Here is a 26447-nt window from a genome sequence, read left to right as displayed (position 1 = left end):
TAGATGGGGTACTATTTTGGTGTTGAGTCTACACTCAAACAACCCAGCCAGCACCTTTATAATACTTAATTTATTTATTTGGAGGGGACATTGTACAATGGGATAAAGATAGTCTATTCAATAAATGGTGTTAGAAAAATTGGACAGGTATGTGCAGTAAAATGAAACTAGAGAACCTTCTTACACCATACATAAGAATAAACTCAAAATGGATTAAAATTTATATGTTAGACTTGAAACTATAAAAATCCTTGAAGAAAACATAGGCATTATAATCTCTATGCTCAACCACTGAGCCACGCCAGACAATATACCACATATTCTTCATTCATTCATAGATAGACACCTAGGTTGCTTTCATATCCTGGCTATTGTGAATAATGCTGCAGTGAACATGGGAGTGCAGGTATCTTTGAGATACTGATTTAATTTCTTTTGTATATATACCAAGAAGTGTGATTGCTAGATTATATGGTAGTTCTGTTTTTTAATTTTTTGAGGAACCTTTGTACTCCTTCTTTTTATAGTGGCTGTCCCAGTTTATATTCCCATTAACAGTGCACATGGGTTCCCTTTTTTCCACATCCTCACAAAATGTCCCTAAATATTTTATATTTTTGATGCTATAAAAGGAGTTCTTTACGTTTCATTTTTGTTTATTGTGAGTAAATAGTAATACTGTTGATTTTTATGTATTGACCTTGTATCTTGAAAAATTGCCAAATTCACTTTTTAATTCTAGTAATTCTCTTTAAATTTTTGGGATATTCTCTATATCAGTGGTTCTCAACCTTCGTAATGCTGCGACCCATTAATACAGTTCCTCATGTTGTGGTGACCCCCAATTTCATTGTTACAAATTGAACATAATTAAAGCATAGTGATTAATCACAAAAACAATATGTAATTATATGTGTTTTCCAATGGTCTTAGGCGACCCCTGTGAAAGGGTCGTTCAACCCCCAAAGGGGTCACGACCCACAGGTTGAGAACCGCTGGTCTATATATTATCGTGTCATCTGCAAATACAATTTTACTAGTTTTAATTCTTTCTTTTCCAACTTGAAGACCTTTTTACTTTCTTGCCTCATTTCACTAGTTAGCACTTCTAGTAAAATGGTGAATGTAAGTAGTAATGACAGACAAATGTACATCACCCTGGAGGCTCATTTCCTCCCTTTTTAAAAAAAATTTTTTTTTATTGATTTCAGAGACGAAGGGAGAGGGAAAGAGAGATAGAAACGTCAATGATGAGAAAGAATCATTGATTGGCTGCCTCCTGCTCGCCTCTTACTAGGGATCGAGCCTGCAACCCAGGCATGTGCCCTTGACTGGAATCGAACCTGGGACCCTTCAGTCTGCAGGCCACCGCTCTATCCACTAAGCCAAATTGGCTAGGGTCCTCCCTTTGTTTTGGTAGCTTCTTAGAGAGTTGGATCAGCTAAATTGAGCCATTGAGCCAGCCTATGTAGAAACAGCAAGGTCTTAAGCTAATGTCAGTATTCTTGGCATGCAAGGTTCTTTTCAGGGCCCTAAGGATATATCTTGGCTCTGGAAATGCATGCTGCTTACCACTGTTCGCAGACCCAGCTATCCTTTGATAAATTTCTTGTTATTTAAGGAAACTAGGGGTTCACTTCCCCCTCCAATGCTACATACAGATATGTAACACAATGTGCTGGTGGGGCTCATTTTTGTTCTCAGAGGAGTTTCAAGAAAACAGCCAGCACATCAGCCAAGAGAGGCTCCTCTGCACTTGGCCATTTTGTATACAGAAGATCTGTGCCTAGCCTATGCTGTGGAATAATGAGAAGTCAGTGTACATAGAGTGGCTCCCTACTTCTCTGCTTCTAAGATTTTTCCAGTAAATACTATTTATATGTATGCCCTCTGGTAGTACATACTGGTAGTAGTATTAGTGTCCGTGATACCTTGTATAAGTGTTGAGAGTGGACATACTTGCCTAATTCTTTATTTCATGGCAAAGACATTCAGTCTTATTGAGTATGATGTTTAATGTGGGCTTTTTTCCCCCTAGAAATTCACTTCTCTTGTGGAGAGTTTTTTAAAAATCATGTATGGGGGTTAAATTTTATCAAATGCTTTTTTCTGCATCTATTGATCCTTTTACCATTATACTAGAAAACCGGTGCACGAATTCGTGCACGGGTAGGGTCCCTCGGCCTGGCCAGTGATCGAGGCCTATCAGGGAAGCTGGCCGGCCAGAGGGGGGGACTCCGGGAGGTTGGCTGGCTGGCCCCCCGATTGGGGCCTATGGGCAGGGCAGTTGGCAAGGGAAAAGGGGCCGCAGGAGGTTGGCTGTGGGATCGCACTGACCACCAGGGGGCAGCTCCTGCATTGAGCATCTGTCCTATGGTGGTCAGTGTGCATCATGGCGAATGGTCGACCGGTCATTCCGGTCATTCTGTGGGGAGTGGGCCTGAGCCATCAGTCGGACATCCCCTGAGGGCTTCCGGACTGTGAGAGGGTGCAGGCTGAGATGCAGGACCCCCTCGAGTGCATAAATTTCGTGCACCGGGCCTCTAGTATTACGTAATGACAAAAGGGTTAATAGGTACAGAAAAAACATTCAACAAAATTCAACACCCAATCATGATTTTACAAGTGAATCTCTCAGTAAACTACGTGTAGAAGGAAATTATTCTGATAAAAGATATTTGTGCAAAACCTATAACTAGCATCATACTCAGTGGAGAAAGACTTGAAAGGTTTCTCCCTGCTAATAAGATCAGTAAGACAAAGATGTCATTTCACCACTTCCATTTAACATCATGCTGGAAGTTTTGGCCAGAGTCACTGAACAAAAATTTATCAGACAAATACTTTATTTATTTATTTTTAAATATATTTTTTTATTGATTTCAGTGAGGAAGGGAGAGGAAAAGAGAGATAGAAACATCAGTAATGAGAGAGAATCATTGATTGGCTGCCTCCTGCATATCCCACACTGTGGATAGAGCCTGCAACCTGGGCATGCATCCTTGACCAGAATCGAACCTGGGACCTTTCAGTCCACAGGTCGACACTATATCCACTGAGCCAAACCAGCTAGGGCTCAGACAAATACTTTAAATCAACTATTATGTTTAAAGAGCTAAAGCAAACCAAGCCTAAAGAAGTAAAGGAAATATGAGACTGATGTCTCACTACATATTGAATATTAATAAACTGAAATTTAAAAAAAGAAACTAAATAGAAATTCTGAAGTTGAAAGCTAAATGAAAATTCAGTATATAGGGTATAACATCAGATTGAAAAGGCAGAAGGAGGAGTCAGTAGACTTGAAGATAGGTTAGTTCAATGTTAGGGCTTTCTAAGTTTCTATTGATGTTTTTTTTCCTTTGGTGCAAACTACCTTATTTTGTTTCATGCCTCATAATTTTTGTTAAAAACTGAACATTAAAAAAATGATAGTATGAAAACTGTATAAATCAAATTCTTCTCTCCTAGGGATTTTTGTTGTTGACGCTTGTTGCAGCTGTCTTTTGTTTATTTCATGACTTTTGTGCACTCATTCTGCAAGTCTGTATTCTTTGTTGTGCGTGGCCACAGACATCTTTTATCTCTTTGTTTAGTGATCAGCTAAAGATTGAACGGAACTTTTAAAAAATGGAATCAAAGTATTTCCCAGTCTTTGCTGTAGGCCTCTGTGTGCATGTTGGAGCATGCCTTCAACACTCAACCAGTTTTACAGCTGTGCCCTTCACTTCCTGCTTGTGCAGAGCCTCAAGGTCATACAGAGCTTAAGCTTAGGATCTTCTCATGTTTTTCCTGAGCATGCACACACTGGCACACTGCCCTGGGTATGCATGTGACTTTTGTCTAGGTAGAAAATGTTGGTAGCTTTGATGAGGCTTTGGTGATAGAGAGGAAAAATCTAGGCAGCCTTGAGGTAGAATTAACTAACTATAAAATATACAGATAGGCACATATATTATCTTAAAAGAGAATTTAAAAAATTCTAATAGTGAATAATTTAACCTCTTAAAACCTACATGAGAGATTATCAATATTTCCTTGTTGAATTGCTTTGCTTCAAACTTTGTAATAAATTTATATTTGACTAAAACATTTGATCTGTCTATTCAGAAAAGCAAACTGTAAAAGGAAGTTACTATAAATCTTTTTGTAACAAGAAATTTTTCTTGCTAGTGGATATTTTGACATATGTGGTCTGGAAGCTAAGTGGCTTACCTGCCACTCGTATAATTGGAAGTGGTTGTAATCTAGACTCTGCCCGTTTCCGTTACCTGATTGGAGAGAAGTTGGGTGTCCATCCCACTAGCTGCCACGGTTGGATTATTGGAGAACATGGTGATTCTAGTGGTAAGTATAAACCCATTTTCATTATGTAATCACACTTATCTATAATGATGCTTTATTTTCTTTAAAGTCTATTTTTTGTGATATTAATATAGCTGTGTAACTTTTGTTTTATTGGTATTTTCCTGGTGTACACTATCTTTTTTGATTTCTTTATTTTCAGCTTTTTGCATCATGGATTTAGTTACCACTCATTAAATTGTGCATAGAGCATATAACTATTTTAAAAGTCAGTGAATGTTTCTCTTATCTGGAGCACTTTCATTTATTGTTATTTTTTAAACATTACAAAGGTACAATACTGGTTTTTAGTATATTCACCGAGTTGTGCAGTCATGACCACAATCTAGTTATAGAACATTTTCATCACCCCAGAAAGACACTTTTGCTCCTGAACTCACTCCCACCCCAGCCCCACGCAACCACTAATTTACTTTTTGACTCTGTAGCTTTGTTTATTCCAGACTTTTTATTTAAATAAATTTATATAATTTGTGTTTAAACTGTTACTTAGGCCATACCAATCTTTTTCTTTTCTGAACTTAAACATTTAAGCTCTGCAGCACAATTAGAACTTTATACTTCTTACAGTGTTCTCTAATTGTATCATGTTTGAATCTTCTTTCCACAGTGGCAGTAAACCCATTAAGAATAAGGACCATTGATTCAGTTATTTATTTGTTTAGTCAAAACATTTAATAAGTCCTTCTTGTCTGTTGTGTTTTTTTAAAAAATATATTTTATTGATTTTTTACAGAGAGGGAGGGAGAGGGATAGAGAGCTAGAAACATCGATGAGAGAGAAACATCGATCAGCCGCCTCCTGCGCACCTCCTACTGGGGATGTGCCCGCAACCAAGGTACATGCCCTTGACCTGAATCGAACCCGGGACCTTTCAGTCTGCAGGCCGACGCTCTATCCACTGAGCCAAACCGGTTAGGGCTTGTCTGTTGTTTTTTTTACTCCAAATGTCATCCTATATAATAAAAGCCTAATATGCTAAGTGTCCAACTGTTTGTTCTACCGTTCAACCAGTCGCTGTGATGCTCACTGACCACCAGGGGGCAGACGCTCCGACCGGTAGGTTAGCTTGCTGCTGGGGTCCGACTGAACGGGATTGGGTGAGACAGGCTGACACGCTCTGGAGCCCTCCCACGGTCCTTCACCAGCCCCAATCATGCACTGGTGGGGACCCTCAGCCAGGCCTGCGGGGATCAGGCCGAAACTGGTTCTCCAACATCCCCCGAGGGGTCCCGGATTGCGAGAGGGTGCAGTATTATAACAAATACTTTTGATTTGACTTAGACAAATACTTAATTTGACCTATTGGTTTGTGTTACTGTACTAATTCAGCTCTTCCTCCTGGAAGTCATTAAAAATAAAATTTCCTAGTTATGTTTTTATTTCTCACTTTTAATATTACATTATTTTATTTGAAAATGAAGCAGTGTATTTTTAAAAATATATATTTTTATTTATTTTTAAATTGATTTTTAGAGAGACAGGAAGAGAGAGGCAGATAGAGATAGAAACATCAATTAGCTGCCTCCTGCATGCCTCCCACCGGGGACCAAGCCTGCAACTGGGGAGTGTGCCCTGACGGGAATCGAACCAGCAACCTCTTGATGCATAAGTTGATGCTCAACCACTGAGCCACACTGGTTGGGCAACATTTTTTATTGACTTGAGAGAGAGAGACAGAGAGACATATTAGATTGAGAGATTTGTTGTCCCACTTATTTATGCATTCTTTTGTTGATTCTTATATTTGGCCTGACTGGGGATTAAACCTACAGCCTTGGTATATCAGGATGATGCTCTAACTATGCTATTTGGCCAGGTTAGCTTCACCTCATTCTTTAATTGGATATGAGATTCTAGATTGACAGTAGTTCCCCCTCAGCTCTTTGTTACTGTTGAGAAGTTTGGTGTTAATTTGTTGCTCTTTTCCTGTTTTGCTTGTAATATTTTATCTTTTTAACCATCCTTTTCTTTGTGGATTCTGTACTTGTACCTTGCTTTAAAATACCTCCTATGTCACATAGTTATAAATAAATTCTACTACATATTTTTCTAACGCATAATTTTATTTTTTACATTTCCCTTTTTGGCCATTTGAAACTTATTTTATTATATGGTATAAGGTAGTAATCTAAGTTTATAAAAAATTACTAAAACAACTGAAGCAGTGCTAGGAAGAAGAGTTCATTCTGAGATACATTTCTTTTTAGTGCCCTTATGGAGTGGGGTGAATGTCGCTGGTGTTGCTCTGAAGACTCTAAACCCTAACTTAGGAACTGATTCAGACAAGGACCAATGGAAAAATATCCATAGACAAGTTGTTCAGAGGTAAAGTACTCACTAAGTTTCTTAAAGCATTAATAATCAGTAGTAAGAACAAATGTCACAGAAAAAAATATAGTTGATCTTTGAGTTTTGTGTGGTAAATGATTCTAATCTTATGAAAATCCTTGAATTCAGACTTATATTACCCATTGCTTTATTTGGGGGCATTTTCACAAAGCAAATGTGCTTTACAAGAACTCATATGTGTTTGAGGGTAATTTAGCAAGTAATTATGAGCACTTTGGAACCAGCTTTCCTAGGTTTGAAACCTGACTTCACCATTTATTAAGTAGTGTGATATTGCCAAGTTATTTAAAATTTCAGAAGCTCAGTTTCCAAGTTTTTTTTTTTTATTTTTTTTTAATTTTTTTTTTTAAATATATTTTATTGATTTTTCACAGAGAGGAAGGGAGAGAGACAGAGAGAGCCAGAAACATCGATGAGAGAGAAACATCTATCAGCTGCCTCCTGCACATCCCCCACTGGGGACGCGCCCGCAACCCAGGCACATGCCCCCGACCGGAATCGAACCCGGGACCTCTCAGTCCGCAGGCTGACGCTCTATCCACTGAGCCAAACCGGTTTCGGCTCCAAGTTTTTAAAATGGGGATAATAATAGAGCTCACTTTAGAGGGCTGTTATGAAGAGTAAATGAGTTAATACACATAAAATGCTTAGAATAGCACCTAGAACTTGGATTCATCAAATGACTTGATGAAAAAAACAACACAAAGCCGATGCAGATGATCAGAAGTTAACTGGGTGTATTTATAAATGAAGTGTCTGACTCTGTAAATCAGCTCTAATAGCCCACATGATTCCCTTTATGCTTTAGCCAAGTCACATATTAGTAAAAGTTACACAATCTAAAAATCACTTCTGGATATTCTAAACTGGAATATTAAATTTATAAAAGCTCAAGTGTAATGTATATTTAGGATGTCAACTCTACAAAAATGTATAATAATTAGGGCAGAGACTAAAAAGGTACACAATATAGCAACAGTGATTATGGGCAAGTTTTTATTTTTTAAATGCCTTTTAGTTTAAAAAAATAATTTTCTGACCATAAAATCACATGATCACCTTAATCCATACAGAGTTTCAATTGGGAAGATGACAAAGTTCTGGATAAGATGGTGGTAATAGTTATACAACAGTGTTTATGTACTTAACTAGTAGCCCATCTTGCGATATCATGTGCAGTAGACCACCCGCCACTTACACGGGAGTCTGCGGGAACCGCAGGGAGCCGCATTCATTCCGCAGGAGGTGGGAGGGAGCCGTGCTGCTTTCGCGGGAGGCAGGCCCGCCATCTCCTCTGTGGGCCTGCCCTCGGCCGCGGAGGCTGCAGGCCGGCCCCCTGTTCCTGTCCGTGTCCACTCCAGCTCCAGGGGGCCGGCCTGAGCCAGGCACAGCGACAAATCAAGAATTCTGCCAGGCTGCTCATGCTGCCCACTCTCAGTGGCCGCCCCTGCTTCCCCGGACTGGGGACTCTGGTGGGGCTGAGAGGACTGGGCACCACCATCTTTGTCATGGAGTGACAGTTAATTTGCATATTACCCTTTTATTAGATAGCATACCAATGAACTGTATACTCAAAATGGTTAAAATGGCCAATTTTACCACTGTTTAAAAAAGAAAATAAAGTACATGGCTATACATAGTGTTTTGAAGTTCAGACTATCAAGTTAATGAAGCATAATAAGCTTTAACCTAGCATTAAGTTTATCAAGCTTGGTGAAAGGACACTGGACAAAAAACACAGTATAGAGCAGTGATGGCGAACCTTTTGAGCTCGGCATGTCAGCATTTTGAAAAACCCTAACTTAACTCTGGTGCCGTGTCACATATAGAAATTTTTTGATATTTGCAACCATAGTAAAACAAAGACTTATATTTTTGATATTTATTTTATATATTTAAATGCCATTTAACAAAGAAAAATCAACCAAAAAATGAGTTCGCGTGTCACCTCTGACACGCGTGTCATAGGTTCACCTTCACTGGTATAGAGTATTAGCATCTTAAGGAGGTATTACAAGTGCTCAGGTGTAGCTTTCAGGCCACATCACTATCTTGTATGTTTTAAGTACCAAATACTATAACATGTTACAGATCAGTACTTGTTCCAATTAGTCCTCTCAACAATGCAGTGGCCAAAATGGAATTATTTGCCTTTTAGTCATTTAGCAGAGGATCTATAATTATAAAAAAAAATCATCAGAGTACTGCTAGTATTTATCTAAAAAAATGACTCAACTCTTTTATAATCTTTGATTTTCCAGTACCTAACCAATAATTGCAGAGGAGTGACATCAGGATTTAATAAGATGTCCTTCCAGGTTCCCAATAGATCATGTAATTTAGAACATGGATCAGTTGTCTTAAAATATCAGCCTTAGAACTGCTTGTTCTCTTTGCTCCTTTTAGCTTTCCTTTTATACCAAAAATTTTATTTTCATTAGGATGGTTAATAACAAGTAAAAGATTATGTTTTTAGCCATTTTTTCTCTATCCTCTTTCTCAAGCCATTTTTTGTTAATCCTACCTGGAGGATATTTTTCCATTGATTTTTAGAGAGAATGGAAGAGGGGCAAGAGACAGACAGAGAAATCTTGATGTGAGAGAGACACATGGATTGGTTGCCTCCTACATGTACCCTGACCAGGACTGGGGATCAAGCCTGCAACTGAGGTACATGCCCTTGACTGGGAATCGAACCCGTGACCTTTTAGTCTGAGGGCTGATGCTCTAACCAGTGAGCAAAACCGACTAGGGCTCTCAAAGCGATTTTGTTAATTCCTGAGAGGATAGATCTGTCATCCAGATTCCACTGGTAAGATTTGTCCCCAGTTATCTATGCAGAGCTTTCTACTTATATACCATCAATTACTTTTTAGGCATAATCTTCCTCCCTTTCTTTTTACTTACCCCACAGATGCTTGGTCTGAAAGCTAATCCTAATTTGACACCAATTAAGAATCTGAAAGCTAATTCTAATTTGACACTAATGTGCATGAATTCTAATAGTACCCCTGGTTCTGGATTGACAGTCAAATCCCAGCACACCACAATGAGTACAGTCCAACTGTTATGTGCTGAGATGTTCCATTTACACATCAGTCTTATATTTTGCAACCAAGTATGTTATGTGCAGTCCTGGTGCCTTGAAATTATGTGTAGGTGGTTGTTAGATAACCTGATTGGAATAACGATGCTGTACATTCTGTGTTTCCTATCGTATATTCTTTTCTCAAAACTAAGTAAACTCAGTGGTATCTTAAAACCTCCTTGTCTTTTGAGTCAATCCAAACCTGAGACCACTGTTGGTGGCAGTACAAAAATATAATACATATATATTGTAGACAACAAGAATATTCAGGAAAGCATAAAGAAATAATAGCAGCCCAGCCGGCGTGGCTCAATGGTTGAGCATTGACCTATGAACCAAGAGGTCACAGTTCAATTCCTAGTCAGGGCACATGCCCAGGTTGTAGGCTCGGTCCCCAGTGTGGGCCTGCAGGAGGCAGCCAATCAGTGATTCTCTCTCATCATTGATGTTTCTATCTCTTTCTCCCTCTCCTTTCCTCTCTGAATTTAATGAAATTTTTTTTAAAAAGAAAATAATAGCACCTGTAAGCCTGTCACTAAAAAATAATCACTATTAATAACTTGGTGGATTGATACTGTTCTAAAGTTTCTATAAAAATGTGTTATGTTCTCTCCTGGCTGGTGTTTCTCAGTGGCTAGAGCATCAGCCTGTGAACTGAAGGGTTGTGGGTTTGATTCCTGGTCAAGGGCACATACCTGGATTTTGGGTTTATTTCCAGCCATGATCACGGCATATGGGAGGCAACCAATTGATGTGTCTCTCTCACATCAATGTTTCTCTCTCCCCATCTCCCTTGGTCCCTTCTACTCTCTCTCAATGGAAAAAAATATCCTCCGGTGAGGATTAACAACAAAATAAAAGTATTGTGTATTTTACAAGTTTGAGATGAGAAATTACATAGTGTTTAGGACTGTGTTATTTTCTTTTGAAAATGTATCATGGCTCAGCCAGTATGGCTCAGGGGTTGAATGTCGACCTATGAACCAGGATGTCACAGTTCGATTCCCTGTCAGGGCATATACCCAGGTTGCAGGCTTGATCCCCAGTGTGGGACATGCAGGAGGCAGCTGATCAATGATTCTGTCTCATCATTGGTGTTTCTCTTTCTCTCCCTCTCCCTTCCTCTCTAAAATAAAGAAAAATAAAGAAAACGTATCAACATTTTCCCAAATTTCCATATATTACTGGTTTAATGATATATTCTTAGGAAAAATATGTGCACATGGCTTAAATTGTATACATTGCACCCCAGTAACAATTTTTAGTGGCTAGCAAGATATATATGCTAACTTTCAAGGTGAACAGATTCTATGTTTGGATATTTAACTAATAATATAAAATACACAATATAACATACAGATCATATATTGTAGAATTGTATACCTAAAACCTATGTATTTTTTTAACCAGTGTCACCCCAATAAGTTCAATAAAAAAGTTAAAAAAGCAATAATACAAAAAGTTTAAAACTAATTTTCATCTTGAATGGCATATATGCTTCAATATTCTGCCTTTATGATAAAAGGACGGTGAATTATTAAAGTGATAATGAAGTCTATGAGCATAGTATTAAAACTTGTATTATTTATAACTGGTTTCTAGAAAATTTTAATGGAGTGGAATTGATATGTAGGTTGCTTCAGAATGGATGCTTGCAATATATTCTTTTCTCTAAGTTGACTTCTCATTCATTTGCTTTTCTTACTTTCTACAACTGTAGTGCCTATGAGATTATTAAGCTGAAGGGGTACACCTCTTGGGCTATTGGCCTATCTGTGACAAATCTGGTAGAATCCATTTTGAAAAATCTTAGGAGAGTGCATTCAGTTTCGACTATGGTTAAGGTAGGCTTAAATTGATCTTTATTATCATTAATGTTTGTTGAGTCCTTACTATGTGCCAGGCATACACAAGGTGTTGAGGATATAATGGTGAACAAAAAAGACAGAGATCCTGCCCTTATAGAAGTTAATGAAAAATGGACTTAATAAAACAATTACAAAAGAAAATACCTAATAATAAATTATACTAAGTGCTATAATGAAAAACTAAAAAGTGCTAAGAGTACACAAGAAGAGAATTTAACTACTCTGGGAAGGGGCATGGGTGGTCGTTAGGGAAGTCTTCCCAAAGAAGTAAAATGACCTAATCCAAGTAATGAGTAGGAGTTAATTTGGAAGGCTGGATTAATATTCCAAGCAGAGGGAACACGTGCAAGAGGATCTGAGGTAGATATAAGCAGAGAACACTTGAGGATCTGAAAAAAAGGGTCATCTGTTGAAATGCAGAGAGCAAAGGGAGTAATGGGAAGTGCACGGTGAAGGGAAAAGCAAGCAGAGTCAGGCCACCAAAAGGAAGAGGGTAGGCTGAGGGGGTGGCAGCAGGTCATGGTCATCACACAGGGCCAGGCTAGGCCCCAGGGGTCTAGGACCTTGTTTTCAGCCCAGAGTGGAGTGAATGTGAATACAGCCTGGAAAGGGGCCCTCAGAGAAAGACGTGTGGTTGGTCTGATGGAGCTCATGAGGTTGAATATAAAGTGGCTACCAAAATGAGGAAGCTGGACTTTAGTGGAGGAGGCGGCCAGAGAATCCCTCTGTGGGTGACTAGAGCAAGACAGGAACAAGGTGTATACCCTGAGCTCCTGAGGAGAGCCCAGAAATGGTGAGAGGGAAGCTTGGTTGAGTAGTGCCTGTGGGCTGTGAGCTATTGTGGGAAACTGGGAGGCACCACTCTAGAATCAAGGGACTTTGCCCTTCTCTGAATGCTAGTTCCTGGTAACTGTTTATAATCAGACCTGGAGGAATAACAAGACCTTTCCGTCACTTCCTCCAACCCTAGACTCAACCCCAAGGGTGGGGTAGGAAAGAGTAATGAGTGATGAGAGACAGGGAGGTCTGACGGGTCTACTGGGTCTTCTTATCTTCCAGGGATAGTAGGGAGAGGCAGAGGCTAGTTTATGAGAATGCAAGCATTGTGTGAGTTGTGCAGAGCTGTTTTTTGAATATATTTTTATTGATTTCAGAGAGGAAAGGAGAGGGAGAGAGATAGAAACACCAATGATGAGAGAGAATCATTGATCGGTTGCCTCCTGCATGCCCCACAATGGGATTGAGCCCGCAACCCGGGCATGTTCCCTGACCAGGAATTGAACCGTGACCTCCTGGTTCATAGGTAGATGCTCAACCACTGAGCATGCGGACCAGGCAATTTGTGCAGGTTTTAATAGACTTTCTGGCAGCTGCTTCTGTGGCCTTGGATTCAGCTGCTGGAGTGGAGGGAATATTAGGGCTGGAGACCAATGTTTCAATAGGCCCAAGATAGGGCAGTGGTCATGACTGCACCTATGCCATGGGCCCTGTACATCATGGGAGGTTCAGGGTATCAATCAGGTTGGGGCAGTGGGTAGAGGTATCCTGGAAGGTAGGAGTATATTCCATTGGCAACTGGTGGGTGCCCTGCTAGGCATGAGAGGGTACCCATACCCATAGGTTCCATTGGAGGCTCACTTCTGGAGACTTGAGATTCCATCTGTGGCATCTTTTGTCCAAACTCAGTGGCACACCATGGTGTAAAAGTCAATTTATACAAAACAGAGCCTTCTCAGCCACTTTCTGCTTCAGAATTCACTGTTCTCTTGATGTATCTCAAACACAGGCTGCTTGATTGTACAGTTCTCTATCAGATGAAATGAAATTATGAACGACTGCATGGCACCCTTACCCTTAGATAGAAGGATGACCCGGTAGGGGGTAAAGTAAACAGTGCCTTTCTTGGTCCCTTTGAGGCCTCTGGCACGATATTCATGTTACTGAACACAAGTTCCACATAGTCATAGGACATTAGGATGCTCTTGGTATTGTCAGTGATCACTTAACCACTCGCTGAGGATTCTTGTTGTGCTCCATACTCTTATTCTTAAGAAGCTCTCTAGCACAGCTGCTTTTCCATATCAGGTTAACTGAACAGTAATCTAATTTTGCCTTTTAGGGCTCATATGGAATAAAAGAAGAAATCTTTCTCAGTGTCCCTTGTATCTTGGGGCAAAGTGGTATCTCAGATATTGTGAAAGTTAACTTGAATTCTGAGGAGGAGGACCTTTTTAAGAAGAGTGCAAACACACTTTGGGATATCCAAAAAGACCTGGTATTTTAAAGCCTTTTAATGTTCCACTGTTTTATAGAATAGAAGATAACAAACTGTGTATTTTACATTTTGAAAGTATTTTCATCTGATATGAAAAATATAAGAAGGCATCGGAGACCTATAGCATACTCCAGCCTCTCAAGGGTAGAAAAAGGAAGTGGTAAAGAAATTTATCCTCTTTTATGAATCTCACATTGCTCTATTCTAAGATACCCAACTTGTACAAATGTAAGAGTGGCCTTTGGGTTTAATAAAATATATATAACAATCCATTATAATATAGAACTTAAGATTTTTTTCACAAAACAAGCACTTTTTCTAGTATTGAAATTTTATCTTGTGCTTTCTTCCCTTAGGGAAACAGCATATTCACTTTATATTGCTTCATGTGTCTATGTATAATTTTTACTGAGTGCTTATTTTTAAGACCATGTATTTCAGAAGGAAAATAGAAATATACCTTTTTGGTGTAAAAAAATTTAAATATCTTCAACCCTGCAAGTATAATACCAATTAATCTAAATTCAAATTGTGGATTTGGAGTCTTTGTTGAAATACTACACAGGGAGCTTAGACCATCACATTAGATATAAGTGAAAATTAAGCATTGTGGAAAATAAATATAAGGAAATTTGTCTTGGTTTGTGTGATTAACTGAAACTAATGTGAAACATGGAACCTCTGATTTCCAACTTTCAATTTGGAAATCGATTACATTTCTTTCCAATTTGTTCAGCAAATTACTATTATTCTTGCTGTGTTATGATTATAAGTCAATATGACATGATTTCTGCCCTCAAGTATCTTACAGTGAGTATTTAAGGTACATCAACTAATTAATTATTAATGAATGCTTTATAAAAGTCAATTGATAGCTCCCTCTTTGTGTCCAATCTAGGAGTGAATGTTCTTCTTTTGATTTATATATACAGATATATGTATATATGTATATACATATAATATGTAACATATATATTTCCTTTACTCCACAAAGAATTAAGGCAGCTGTAGGAAATACCAATGAAACAAAAGCTAAGAAATCAGGACCAAGGTGATTTACAAATTAGACTAGAGCAGTGGGAAAAGTTAGAAGGCAGCTGTGCTGGCCCTGAGGACTTGCATGGCTCTAGTGCAGGTGTACCTATTAGCAAAGAGAGTTACAGTTCACCCTGTTAGTCTTGCTACTGTAATAGCTTTCATTCTAGTCATCTACTACTAAACATGATTTGTTTCCTATTATTTTGTTTTTTAATTTTTTATTGATTTCAGAGAGGGAGAAAGAGAAACATCAGTGAGAGAATTATTGATCGGCTGCCTCTTGCACGCCCCCTATTGGGGATTGACCCTGCAACCCCAGGCATGTGCTCTTGACAGGAACTGGACCCAGGTCCCTTTAGTCCACAGGCCGCCACTCTACTGCTGAGGCTATTTTGTTGTTTTTTAAAAACACACACACACACACACACACACACACACACACACACTCTCTCTCTCTCTCTCTCTCTCTCTCTCTCTCTCACACATACTTCCCATGAATACACAAAATATAGTAATGAGTTTAGGTAGGATCAAGGAAAAGGGGAATCTTCTGTGGATTTTGCCTTGTTTTAAAAGCTCCTCTTTGTATTCCAAATTAAAATTTCATTTTAGGAAATCCTGGCAGAGATTGAAAAGCTGTAAATAGTTTCTACAGTGAATATTCTAGGAAGTACAACTATATCATGTATTCTCAGTGGGGGCAATATCACCCTTTGGTGTGTGTGTGTGTGTTTAAGTGAGACTCTTAGATATTACAAGGGTTTGGCTCTGTAAAGCTCAGCCCTACCAGGTAAAATCTTATTACTTAGTATTTAATTTCATGAGGTGGGAGGAACCGAATGATTAGGGGAAAATGTCTAAAAAAGCTCTTGAGGGAGAGATAATGAAAAAAAAAAAGTTAAACACTGCCCTACATTTATAAAATTATTTGTCAGATATGTATTGTCTATTATGATTCACAAATGAATTAGAAAAACAGTTACTTATGTAGAATATGGCAGAAGAGATGTGGAAATCTTGGTTTATTTCAGACTAAGGGATAAGTGGGGAATTTTGGATTCTACACTCAGATAATGAATTGTTTTCCGTTCCATTTGTAGAAATGGTTATCAGCACTGCACTGATCAAATTCTTAGGGTTTCATATCTTATTTAAAAATCCTGTTGCAGGCCCTAGACGGGTAGCTCACTTGGTAGCTCCCATATGTTAAGGTTGCAGGCTCGATCTCTAGTCAGGGACCATATAAGAAGCAACCAGTGGCCTGACCGGCATGGCTCAGTGGTTGAGCATCGATCTATGAACCAGGAGGTCGAGGTTTGATTCCCAGTCGGAGTGTATGCCTGGGTTGTGGGCTTGATCCCCAGTGTGGAGTGTGCAGGAGACAGCTGATCAGTGATTCTCTCTCTCATTGATGTTTCTCTCTCTCTCCCTCTCCCTTCCTCTCTAAAATCAATAAAAATTAAAAAAGAAGCAACCGGTGTATTCATAAACAAGTAGAACAAATCCATGTTTCTCTTTCAAATCAATTTTTAAAAATTAACAAAAAAATCTTCATTGCATAGAGGGTTTAAAAATTATTTTTTTCGCCGAAACCGGTTTGGCTCAGTGGATAGAGCATCGGCCTGCGGACTGAAAGGTCCCAGGTTCGGTTCCGGTCAAGGGCATGTACCTGGGTTGCGGGCACATCTCTCTCCCTTCCTCTCTGTAAAAAATCAATAAAATATATTTAAAAAAAAATTATTTTTTTCTACTTAAGCTCACTTTTGCAAGTGGTAAAAAGTAGTCCTGAGGGGTTGTGGGCTCGGTCCCCAGTAGGGGGCGTGCAGGAGGCAGCCGATCAATGATTCTCTCTCATCATTGATGTTTTTATTCTCTCCCTCTCCTTTCCTCTCTGAAATCAATAAAAAATGTATATATTTTTAAAAAGTAGCCCTGTGGTATCTTTCTCCTACAGCCCTGGTGAAAAATTCCCAATCAAGTGTAAAAAACCCTTATTTAAGTATACATCTGGACAAAGTTTGGTTAGAAATAGTTGGTTGTGTTTTTTTTTTAATTTTTTAAAACATATTTTATTGATTTTTTACAGAGAGGAAGGGAGAGGGATAGAGAGTTGGAAACATCGATGAGAGAGAAACATCGATCAGCTGCCTCCTGCACACCTACTGGAGATGTGCCCGCAATCAAGGTACATGCCTTTGACTGGAATCGAACCTGGGACCTTTTAGTCCGCAGGCTGACGCTCTATCCACTGAGGCAAACCAGTCAGGGTGGTTAGAAATAGTTTTACGTGGATGGGTTCTGGGGAAGCTGTATTCCTTTTGATAGCTGAGGCCCGCTAGTTCAGTGTGCCTGCTGTACCTCCTGCAGTTGGAGCCCAAGGAGCCTCTGAGCCTCTTTGAAGATCGCCAACTACAGATACCTCAGCCCACCAAATGTGCACAGGTGACAGGCATCAGAGCCCCTATCTCAGACCTCCTGCTTACGCTAGGTGTGCTAGGCCCCTATGAAGGGTGCACGAGCTGGGCACAGCTTCAGTAATCAACGGTTTTCCTCCTCGGACCTCAGCCAGCTTTTCTGCATTCTCATCCTCTGCCTCTCCAGTGAGCGGCCATACATTGGGCAGCAGAAGTCCTGTGCACCAGCAGGAGAGAGGATGCAATGGGAGCGAATTTCTTACCCTGGGTCCCTTGGGGGCAGGGGCTGGCCTTTCTCCCGTGTGAGTGTGGCTGGAGGTACCTTGTGCCTGGCTATACTTGGCCTTGGGCTATACTTGGCTCGGTTCTGGAGCTGACAACTAGGGCAGGAGGACGACGATGGTGGAAGGGGAATAAGAGCCATCTGGCTGTCTCTTTGGTGAAGCAGCCCCCTTTCCTTCCTTCATTCCCTCTTGTAATCACCTTCCTCTTCCTCTCCTTGCTTTGCCTCCTGGATGCTGGGCTGCTGGCCAGAAACTACCCAGCTTGATAGTCAACTTTGTCATTCAGTTGTGTCTGAAGCACCTCCTTCCTCACTGGCACCCAGGAGTTCTCTACAGACCAATTTTTGATGTGGATGTGACTTTGCAGTTTTCCTCTATTAGATTTCCACGATGGCGACTGCCAAGCATGAACTTAAGAATTTCACTTCAGAGAAGGCCATTCATCACAGTAAGATCCCCGTTATAGGAACTGGAGCAGTTGGCATGGCCTGTGCAATCAGCATCTTATTAAAAGTTATGTGCTTTGTGCCATAGCATTAATCAAGGTTTCCTCTGTTGGAGGTAAGGCTACCACATGTGGTTGTACAAGTGTGTGCAGTTCAAGGGTTGAGTGGGAGGCCTATCTGGCTTAACTCAGAGGAAGATGTGACCTTTTATTTTAAATCCTTACCCAAGGATATGTTTTTATTGACTTTAGAGAGGAAGGGAGAGAGAAACATCAATGTGTGGGAGAAACATGGCCGGTTTCCTCTCGTATGTGCTCTGACTGGAAATAGGACGACGCTCCTAACAACTGAGCCACACCAGTGAGAGCCAGGTGCCCTTTTTAATTGCTCCACCCAGAGTAGGCTTCTTTTTCTAGTGCTTATGATAGTATCATGTGTTAGAAGCGTCTATGTGAAAGCATGTTGACATTAGACTTTCACTCATTTGCTTGACTAAGAAATTGAGCTCACAGCCCTAGCTGGTTTGGATCAGTGGATAGAGCATCAGCCTACGGACCAAAGGGTCCTGGGTTCGATTCTGGTCATGTGCCTTATATATTCTTAAGTAGTGATGTCTGTCTTACTGCTGAGCCTAACCCAGTGTCTGCCATCTAGTAGGCACTCACTGTTGACTGACAATATGTGCTTTTAAACTGATGCTACATAGACTTTACTGTTAGTGGTAAAATTGATTTAATATTAATTTCTGGATCTCTGCGCTTTACGTTAAATAACCAACCCTTCTAAGAAATTTCTAGGAGTAAACTGCCAACTCCCTAAATATCTTGAAAACATCTCAGAATTAGGACATTCATTTTTTTATAACCTCATGAGCCTTCTGTTCTACTAGATGAGCTCTGCAGGACAGTACAGTTCATTTGGTGGTCCCAAACAGAACCACTTGCCAGAAAGGCGGACTTCAAATGACAATAGAAGAGTAGTTCATTGCCCTAGCTGGTTTGACGCAGTAGACAGAGCTGGCCGGCAGACTGAAGGGTCCTGGGTTTGATTCTGCTCAAGGGCACATATTGGTTTCAGGCTCGATCCCTGGCAACCAATCGATGTCTCCCCCCTCCACTCTGTCTAAAAATAAATGGGAAAATATCCTTGGGTGAGGATTAACAACAAAAGAGTAGTTCATCGCACCTTCTTCCTCAGTTGTGGCCAGACCACCTTGCCTAGTTAACGTGAGTTCTTAGGTGTAGAGGTTGGCCACTTTCTTCTTGATGAAAAGTTATGGGTTCGTCAGGCCTAGAGAGGAAGCAAATCTAAGTAGGGACTGATTGGCAGGAGGGTATCACTCAGGACTTCTTAAGGTTTCGTGGACTTTTCCTAAAAATGTTCAATAAAGAAGAGAACAGTTATGCAACAAATTTTATTTAGCATAGTCAGTCCGAACATTCAGCACAAAAGTTTACAGAGGATAGAAAGTGCATTAATAAAAGCCAGTCTTTACCAAAAGAAAACAGAAAATATATTATCGATTCAAAATATTTTACACTTGAGTGATAAACTGCAATAACTTATTCTGGTCACCTACTGATCAGAGAAAGAAAGAGAAGAAAAGAATGCCTTAAGAAGAGCTCGTCTCCAGCTGGTGTCAGAGAAGTCAGTAAAGGTCACTGAGACCGGCAGTCTTTCTTGCTTTTTGCATTAGTGCTCTCAGCTGGAACTGTTTACGGGACAGAAGACGTACATGCTGGAAGTGGGGGGGAAAGTTTCAACAGTTTAGAATGGCTTTGGCCCAGGTATAAAGTATCAGACAGTCTGTAACATAGATGCGACCTAAGAATCCTAAACTCATTATATCAACCTTCCTTTGAAACCAATACTTCACTACATGTGGTTTTTTAAACTCCACTAGATTCATGCTGGTAGGTTGTGTTAAGGAAAGTAATCTTCTGAGACCTTATAAAGATATATTTCACAAGAAAAGCACCATATTGCAGAATCTAGCTCAGGAATTTGAGCTACATCTTGAGACTATCAAGATGCCAGGGAAATTTGTACTGTGATCCTAATGAAGTTACAAAAAACTTTGATAACTATGACTGTTTGTCCTCACTTGGCTAGGAAGGGCAGGGATGAGCAACACAAGGCCAGCTTTTGTCCCATGCTTAGCAAATAGCATACCTCTCTTGCCTCCTCTCCATGTGCATCTGTCCCTCGGCTATGCCACCTAAGCAGGGGACAGTGTATGGAAGGGAGTCCCCTTTGGTCTCGTGTTTATACCCAACCATCATGAGCTTGCACAAGGTCCAAGAGTGGTTTGGTTCCTCACTGAGATAGGCAAGATCATCGAGTGACCCGACTAGCCTCGCATGTACAGTGAACCATCAACAGCAGCCAGACTGAATATCGAATGGGTGGCTACTGATCTTCCCAAAACCATGCTGCTTATCACCCAACAAAGAACAGTAGTCAGATTTGGCTTATAGGATCTTTTCTTCGTGCCTGTACAACAGCATTAAGCCTGAAACAACCTTCATTCAGAGGGCTTTAGTACCAGCAAGGCAGCCCTAACTTTGCAGGGCTGGAAAAACTGGTCTAAAATTATGTAAACTTAAGAAAATTATCAGAAAAATAATGGGGGTGGAGGGTTGTCAGTGATTTCAATTTATATGGTATGACCAGAAAGAACCAATGGAAATGTGAATGTATCTCCTGACCCACCCAAGCTCAGCTATAAGAATGATATTCAGTTTAATGCTCCCGGGGGGGGGGGGGAGGTGTCACTAGTCCACTTTTCTTCCCCTACTCAGACGGATCCTCAGCTTTTGTATGTGAGAAGACACTGCCATATATGTCAACTTGCTCTCTTATGGGGAAAATGAGGAATTTTAACCCACACCCTCCAGAGAAACTCTTGGGTTTGTGATTTTTACGATCAGTGTCTCTAAGATTTCCAAAATCTTGGAAAGCAGAGTGAGGAAGACATACCTTTAAGAAGACATCCAGGTCTATTACTCCCCGCCTCAAGGCTTCTCCCAGGTAAAAGATAGTGTCTTCAATAGCATTTTCTTCTGCATACAGATTTAGGATCTGTTTATATAGCGGGGCTGTCGGAATGATAACTTCATCAATATCGTTGTTTTCAGATTGATTTTCCATTTTTTCCAGAGCAGAGCTGAGTTCTTCATCCTTCTTTTTCAAAAGTTCTATGTTTTTATCAACCTCAGCCTGAAAACAGAACAGTCCAAGCATGATGACTTTATACTAATTGTGTGTAATTATCTGCTTGTCAGATATCTACAACTCATGGATGAGAATAATGTTTCATTCAGCACATTGGTCAAAGGTAGAGGAGAAGGTATGATGAGTGAAAGCAGGATACTGTTGGAAATACCTTGAGCTGAACCCTTTCAGTGGCAGTGGTAACCTTATCACTTACCACTGACAAATGATATGGCAAAATAAACCATCAGACAAGACACTTTACAACCAGCGGTTCTTTACATGAAAACTACAAAAGATACCTTTCTTTCAAACAAGTGGGCATCTGCCACAAAGGGATAACTCTTCCTCAGTCTACAGAGATTCAACAGACAGAACCCTACACAGTTGAACACAAGTCACAAGATATCACAGGTGGTAGCTGCAAGCTCTGAATTGTACTGGTGTCACTTTCCTGAACTTTTGAAAATAGCTGGCTACTGGGAAGCTCACTTTACACTAGAACCATTGTGTAAGACTAATATGCACATAACAAATCACCTCCCCAAAGCCCTCAAAACATTCACTAACTCTTAACCCTTTCATCAAAACTGCACATTTATTGGAATGAGTTGTCCCTTGCGGGGATGAAAGTAGAGAGTGAAGCTGGCACTCAAATTATGTTATTGCCTCTATTTCATTGTTAAAGTCACAGGGCTGACTTATACTGACTATCTAGGGCACAACAGGCTGATAAAATGTAAGAAAGCTTAAGAACTAAAGGTTGAAAACTACATTTATATCTTTGAATTAAGTCAGAAGGGCTCAATGGAGATTACTTTAAATATAGCGCAAACATTTGGAAACAATACAAAGAACTAACACTGAGGTCTGCACCAGGGTCTGCAGATCTTTACCATGGCTAAGAGCTCTCAAATTCTTATTTCCTGGTAACTGGCAAAATCAAGCACTCAAACACACAGTCCTCCTCTGTGTCAAAACACCACCCCCCAGGGTGAAGGTGCCAGCAAAAATGCTCTAAATACCATCCACCTTCCAATCAGATATGAGACACAGGCTCCATTTAAACAAAGCTATACAGAAGCTATATTCAAATGTTTGAAGATGTATAATTTTCTGTACTGACTGTATCCTACAACGTCCAGTGTAACGAGGTAACACTGCCTCTACCATTCAATCTAAAAATCGCAACTATTCAGTGAGTTACTTACTACTTCTTGATCTAAACGGGTAACCATCTCTTCCAGTTTTTGGTGACCTTTTTTCAGGTCTTCCTCTGTTCGTTTCAGGGCATTGAGCTCTGCCTGAGCGCGATCCATTTCCTCCTTCATCCGCCATCTCAGTTTGTCACTGACCGCTGAGATGAGAGAAGCTCGAATGGTGTCCTCACTGATTGTACCATCCCTACTGGGACCTGCAGGAGAATAGGGCAAAAAACACTTATTTCCCAAGTCCTTCTATTTCTTTCACAGGAACCTTCAAAAACAGGACAAAGTATAAGCTGACACTTTCGAAGTAGGAGGAAAGAAAAACTTTTAAATGTTACAATTCCATAAATAGTTTTGAAATCTGAACTGATTCAGAAATACTTTTCCTTCAAGAGGTTATCAATTCATATATTTCTCAACAACAAAGTTATACCAACGAAAAGCATTTTATTTAGGCCAAGACCATTCTCAGGCCTCAGTGCTAAACTGAAGGAGACAGGACCCATGTGAGAAGCCTGTAACAGGACTGAGACCAGGAAGAGTCCCTAATGTATGGGTTAATAAGGCTTCCCTTCTGCAAGGCTTTATTCCTTTACTTTTTTTTTTTGAGAGCGGGAGAGGAAGGGAGGGAGACAGGGAGGAAAGAAGGGGGGAAGAAGCGAGAGAGAAAAACTTCAATCGCCTCTCATACACACCCTACTAGGGATGGGACTGGCAACCTGAATATGTGCCCTGGTTGGGAATCGAACCTGCCACTTCTTGGTGCATGGGACAATGTTACAACCAGATGAGTCACACCAGCCAGGGCTACTCCTTTCTCTTGACCAGAACCAATGAGCAAGACAATGACATCCAGAAAAACTCAACAGCTGATAAACTTATTCTCAGATTCTTTACTATTCTCTTCTAAATGACTTTTCCTAACCAGTGTCTTAAATAATTTCCTTGCACATTTCAGATCAAATAAATGCTGCAGATATTTTCTTCAAAAGGTCCTGGGTGGTGAAGGCCTGGGAGGGGTGGGTGCAGGGTGGATGGGGTCAATGAGAAAAAAACGGGGCGGGGGGGGGGGGGGCATCTGTAATACTTTCAACACTAACAACACATTTAAAACCAAAAAAAAAAAAACCACCCACAAAATGTCCTGCATTTAACATAAGTAAGGATTCTCTTTATAATTATCAATGTTTTTCACTTAAGGTCCTAAACCAGCAAATGTATAAATGGCATTTGATTTTCAATTATGTTCGATGATGGAATACTATGTGGGGAATTACTCTAAGTATGTTTACCTTTTATTGCCTCCAATGCATAGGAATGATTACAGACTAAAGACATATACCTCCACTTTGAGCTGAAAATTTTTATCACCTTGACAATGAATTCACTCATCAGGGAAAAAGCCCCTTTAGTTTGTAAGAATGTACCTAAACTCTCACCACTTGTTTCCATCTATTACAGGCCCCTTCCTGGTCCCAAGTTACAGATGTAAAAGGAACCTGCTGTCCAAACCACACCACAACCAGCTCCACACATGCTCTTCAGTGTCCCATTTGATCACAACTCCCACTATTCCATAAACCGGTCTCTCTCTCTTTAGTTTTTGAGGAATAAAGTTGCCTTCTCCCAGAAGCTGTTCCATACCCAGGTTACCCTGAGTGCTCTTCTGGGCCTTTGAAAATGACATGGGGAGACTTTGGTGTTCTCAGGGGTCATGGGTGTTAAAAGTTTTGCTCCCCACCCCTTTCTCTTGTTTCCACCCCAGAAGAACTGTTTTTGTTTTTCTAAATTGGACTTTCTTTCTCTTGCAAGTGAAAATTAGTACAGTGTCTCACATGGCCAGGTTTTCCTGAGGAGTGTCCTTTGTCCATCTGTTCAAAGGACACTGCTTATGCACAAGGAAGAGCCCAATATCAGATTCCTAGTTCTACCTACCAGGGTCTTGACTTCTTTCCACTAGAAACTTATTGCCAAGGAGAGCCCAAACAGTATCCATCCTACCAGAGGCAATTCCTGCTTTTGGTTGATTACTAACACACAAATCCATATAGTATATACTTTCTAGAATTCACTTCTGATCTTACCAAAGTATTTCAGCTTATTTCATTTTTCTGAGAAACATAAGTATTAACTCAGACAACCTGTGCTTTGGAGTTCAGAATTGTAAAGCTAGAGGCTAATCATATTTTCCCAGTTAAAACTGAGGTCTTATTATTTATGGCTTCTTAGTACCTAACTTTTCCAGAGTGTTCTCAGGAATTTACCAGCTACTGCATCACCTCTAGGCTCCCTTCACTCAATTTTTCTTATTTTCCTCTCAGATCTATCAGATTACTAGGACTTCTAACTCCAAAGGCCTCACCTGCCAAAATGTAACAAAAATCCTCAGAACATTTTCAAAGAAGATTGAAACCATCAGATGGAAGTCTTCCACTTATCCTCTCCTTTGGAATAAGAATCCAGACCCCTTTAAATACGTGCCTGATTCCTCTCACTTCAAAAGTACTAACCTTTCTCAGCAAGACAACTTGCTTTCTTCCAGATCCCTTTGAAGGACCAGGTGCTTTTAAGCTTTCATGTATCCCTCTTTCTAATTTGCACGAGTCTAAAAGCACAGTGACTGCCTTATCTCCTCTGCTTTTGTTCTGGTTCACTGGTTAACTCTGCTCTTGGCTAAGGAAAGGTCCATTTATTACCTCTTTTCCTAACCCCAAACCTCAGATAATCTTTGAACTCGATTTTCTCTAGTTCTTACCTCTGAGTTCTAGTCCACTTTTAGCCACCATCACTGTAATCCATGCACATTCTCACTGCCTGTGACATTGCTTCTCTAGTTCATGAAAATTGTCTTTGAGGAGATAAAAAAAATCCTGCTCCTTTTATGTATAAATTGGAGATATATAGTACATAAACAGATATACAGTATAAACTATGGTATTAACAGTTCATGGGGGAGGGGGGTACGATTAAGAAAAAAATGTCTAAAAAGGTTCCTGAGGTTAAGAAACACTGCTATAACCCATCTGTAATTCTTATTTTTATCAGAAATTTTGTTGCTACTGTAAACTTCTACTTGCTGGCCTTCACATCAAATCTCATTCCTAAACTTATGATCTACACTTGCTACAACACTGAAGTTATGCTAATTAAAACCTATGAAAGGCAAACTTCTTGAAGGTCCTGTAAATAACGACCTGCTAGATCAGTGGTCGCCAAACCGGTGGTCTGTGAGGTCCGGAAGATTGGTGACCGCTGTGCTAGATGATACTGTTTTTTTCCATAACCAGCTCTACCTCTTCCATTAACAAACTCTGGTCATTCTAAATTTACAAAAAGTTATACTTAGGATAAAGTTTCAGATACCCATTTCTAAAAACATTTAAATCCTGGAATTTACACTGTTTCTGTTATATGTTAAGACAAATGCTACCACATAGCACCAAATAAGTTTCTAGCTAAAGCCGTTAACACTCAAAATGGGAACCCCACTGCGGCAGCAGTTGCCTGGCTTTCCATAAAGGCCACAATTCATCTGTGGAGGCTAGAAATGCCAAGATAGACCTAGTCCTTTCCTCTCACACACAGACCATTTTATACAGCATATTTGAGTACTTTAAATCCACCTGCTTTCTAAAAAGAATTATAATTAAGATCTGAAATGTAAATGCCAAAAGAGAAAACCTACACTGAAGTTCAAATTCAATGAACCCTGACATTTAAAGAGATTGTTTACATAAACAACAAAAAATATGGTGGAAGATTCTCCTCTGGTTTACTTCTCAAACAAAACAATCCCCCCACCCCCTTAAACATCTTAAGAAAAAATTTTAATATTCTTTAACATTTTTATTGCTTTTAGAGAGAAAGAAGAAGGGAGAGAGCGAAACATTGATTTG

The 26447-nt window shown here is 40.0% G+C and overlaps 2 protein-coding genes and 1 pseudogene across 7 annotated transcripts in view; 1 reads left to right on the top strand and 2 right to left on the bottom strand.

The window, feature by feature from the left end:
- Positions 1-24110, top strand: part of LOC102440915 (L-lactate dehydrogenase C chain) — a 31609-nt gene extending 7499 nt beyond the window's left edge. For 2 of the 6 annotated variants that reach the window (XM_006093805.3, XM_023758143.1), the window contains 4 exons: positions 4174-4347; positions 6576-6693; positions 11526-11649; positions 13793-14068. In XM_006093805.3, coding sequence (XP_006093867.1) covers positions 4174-4347; positions 6576-6693; positions 11526-11649; positions 13793-13957 — 581 coding nt within the window. In that variant the 3' untranslated portion in view covers positions 13958-14068. Of the gene's footprint in view, positions 1-4173; positions 4348-6575; positions 6694-11525; positions 11650-13792; positions 14188-24012 lie in introns of those variants that run through there. The other 4 variants (XM_023758144.1, XM_023758145.1, XM_023758146.1 and 1 more) reach the window with 4 other exon arrangements.
- Positions 12697-13753, bottom strand: LOC102424523 (annotated as a pseudogene).
- Positions 19531-26447, bottom strand: part of TSG101 (tumor susceptibility 101) — a 31492-nt gene continuing 24575 nt past the window's right edge. The window contains exons 8-10 of the mRNA XM_006093806.3: positions 22555-22757; positions 21110-21349; positions 19531-19868 (exon numbers count right to left, since the gene is read on the bottom strand). Of these exons, the coding sequence (XP_006093868.1) occupies positions 19779-19868; positions 21110-21349; positions 22555-22757 (533 nt within the window). The 3' untranslated portion in view covers positions 19531-19778. The remainder of the gene's footprint in view (positions 19869-21109; positions 21350-22554; positions 22758-26447) is intronic.

This window comes from Myotis lucifugus, unplaced genomic scaffold (genome assembly GCF_000147115.1).
Source record: "Myotis lucifugus unplaced genomic scaffold, Myoluc2.0 scaffold_124, whole genome shotgun sequence".
NCBI classification, from domain to species: Eukaryota; Metazoa; Chordata; class Mammalia; order Chiroptera; family Vespertilionidae; genus Myotis; species Myotis lucifugus.
Note: the sequence above shows the minus strand (reverse complement) of the source record. Positions and strands in the feature narration are given on the sequence as shown.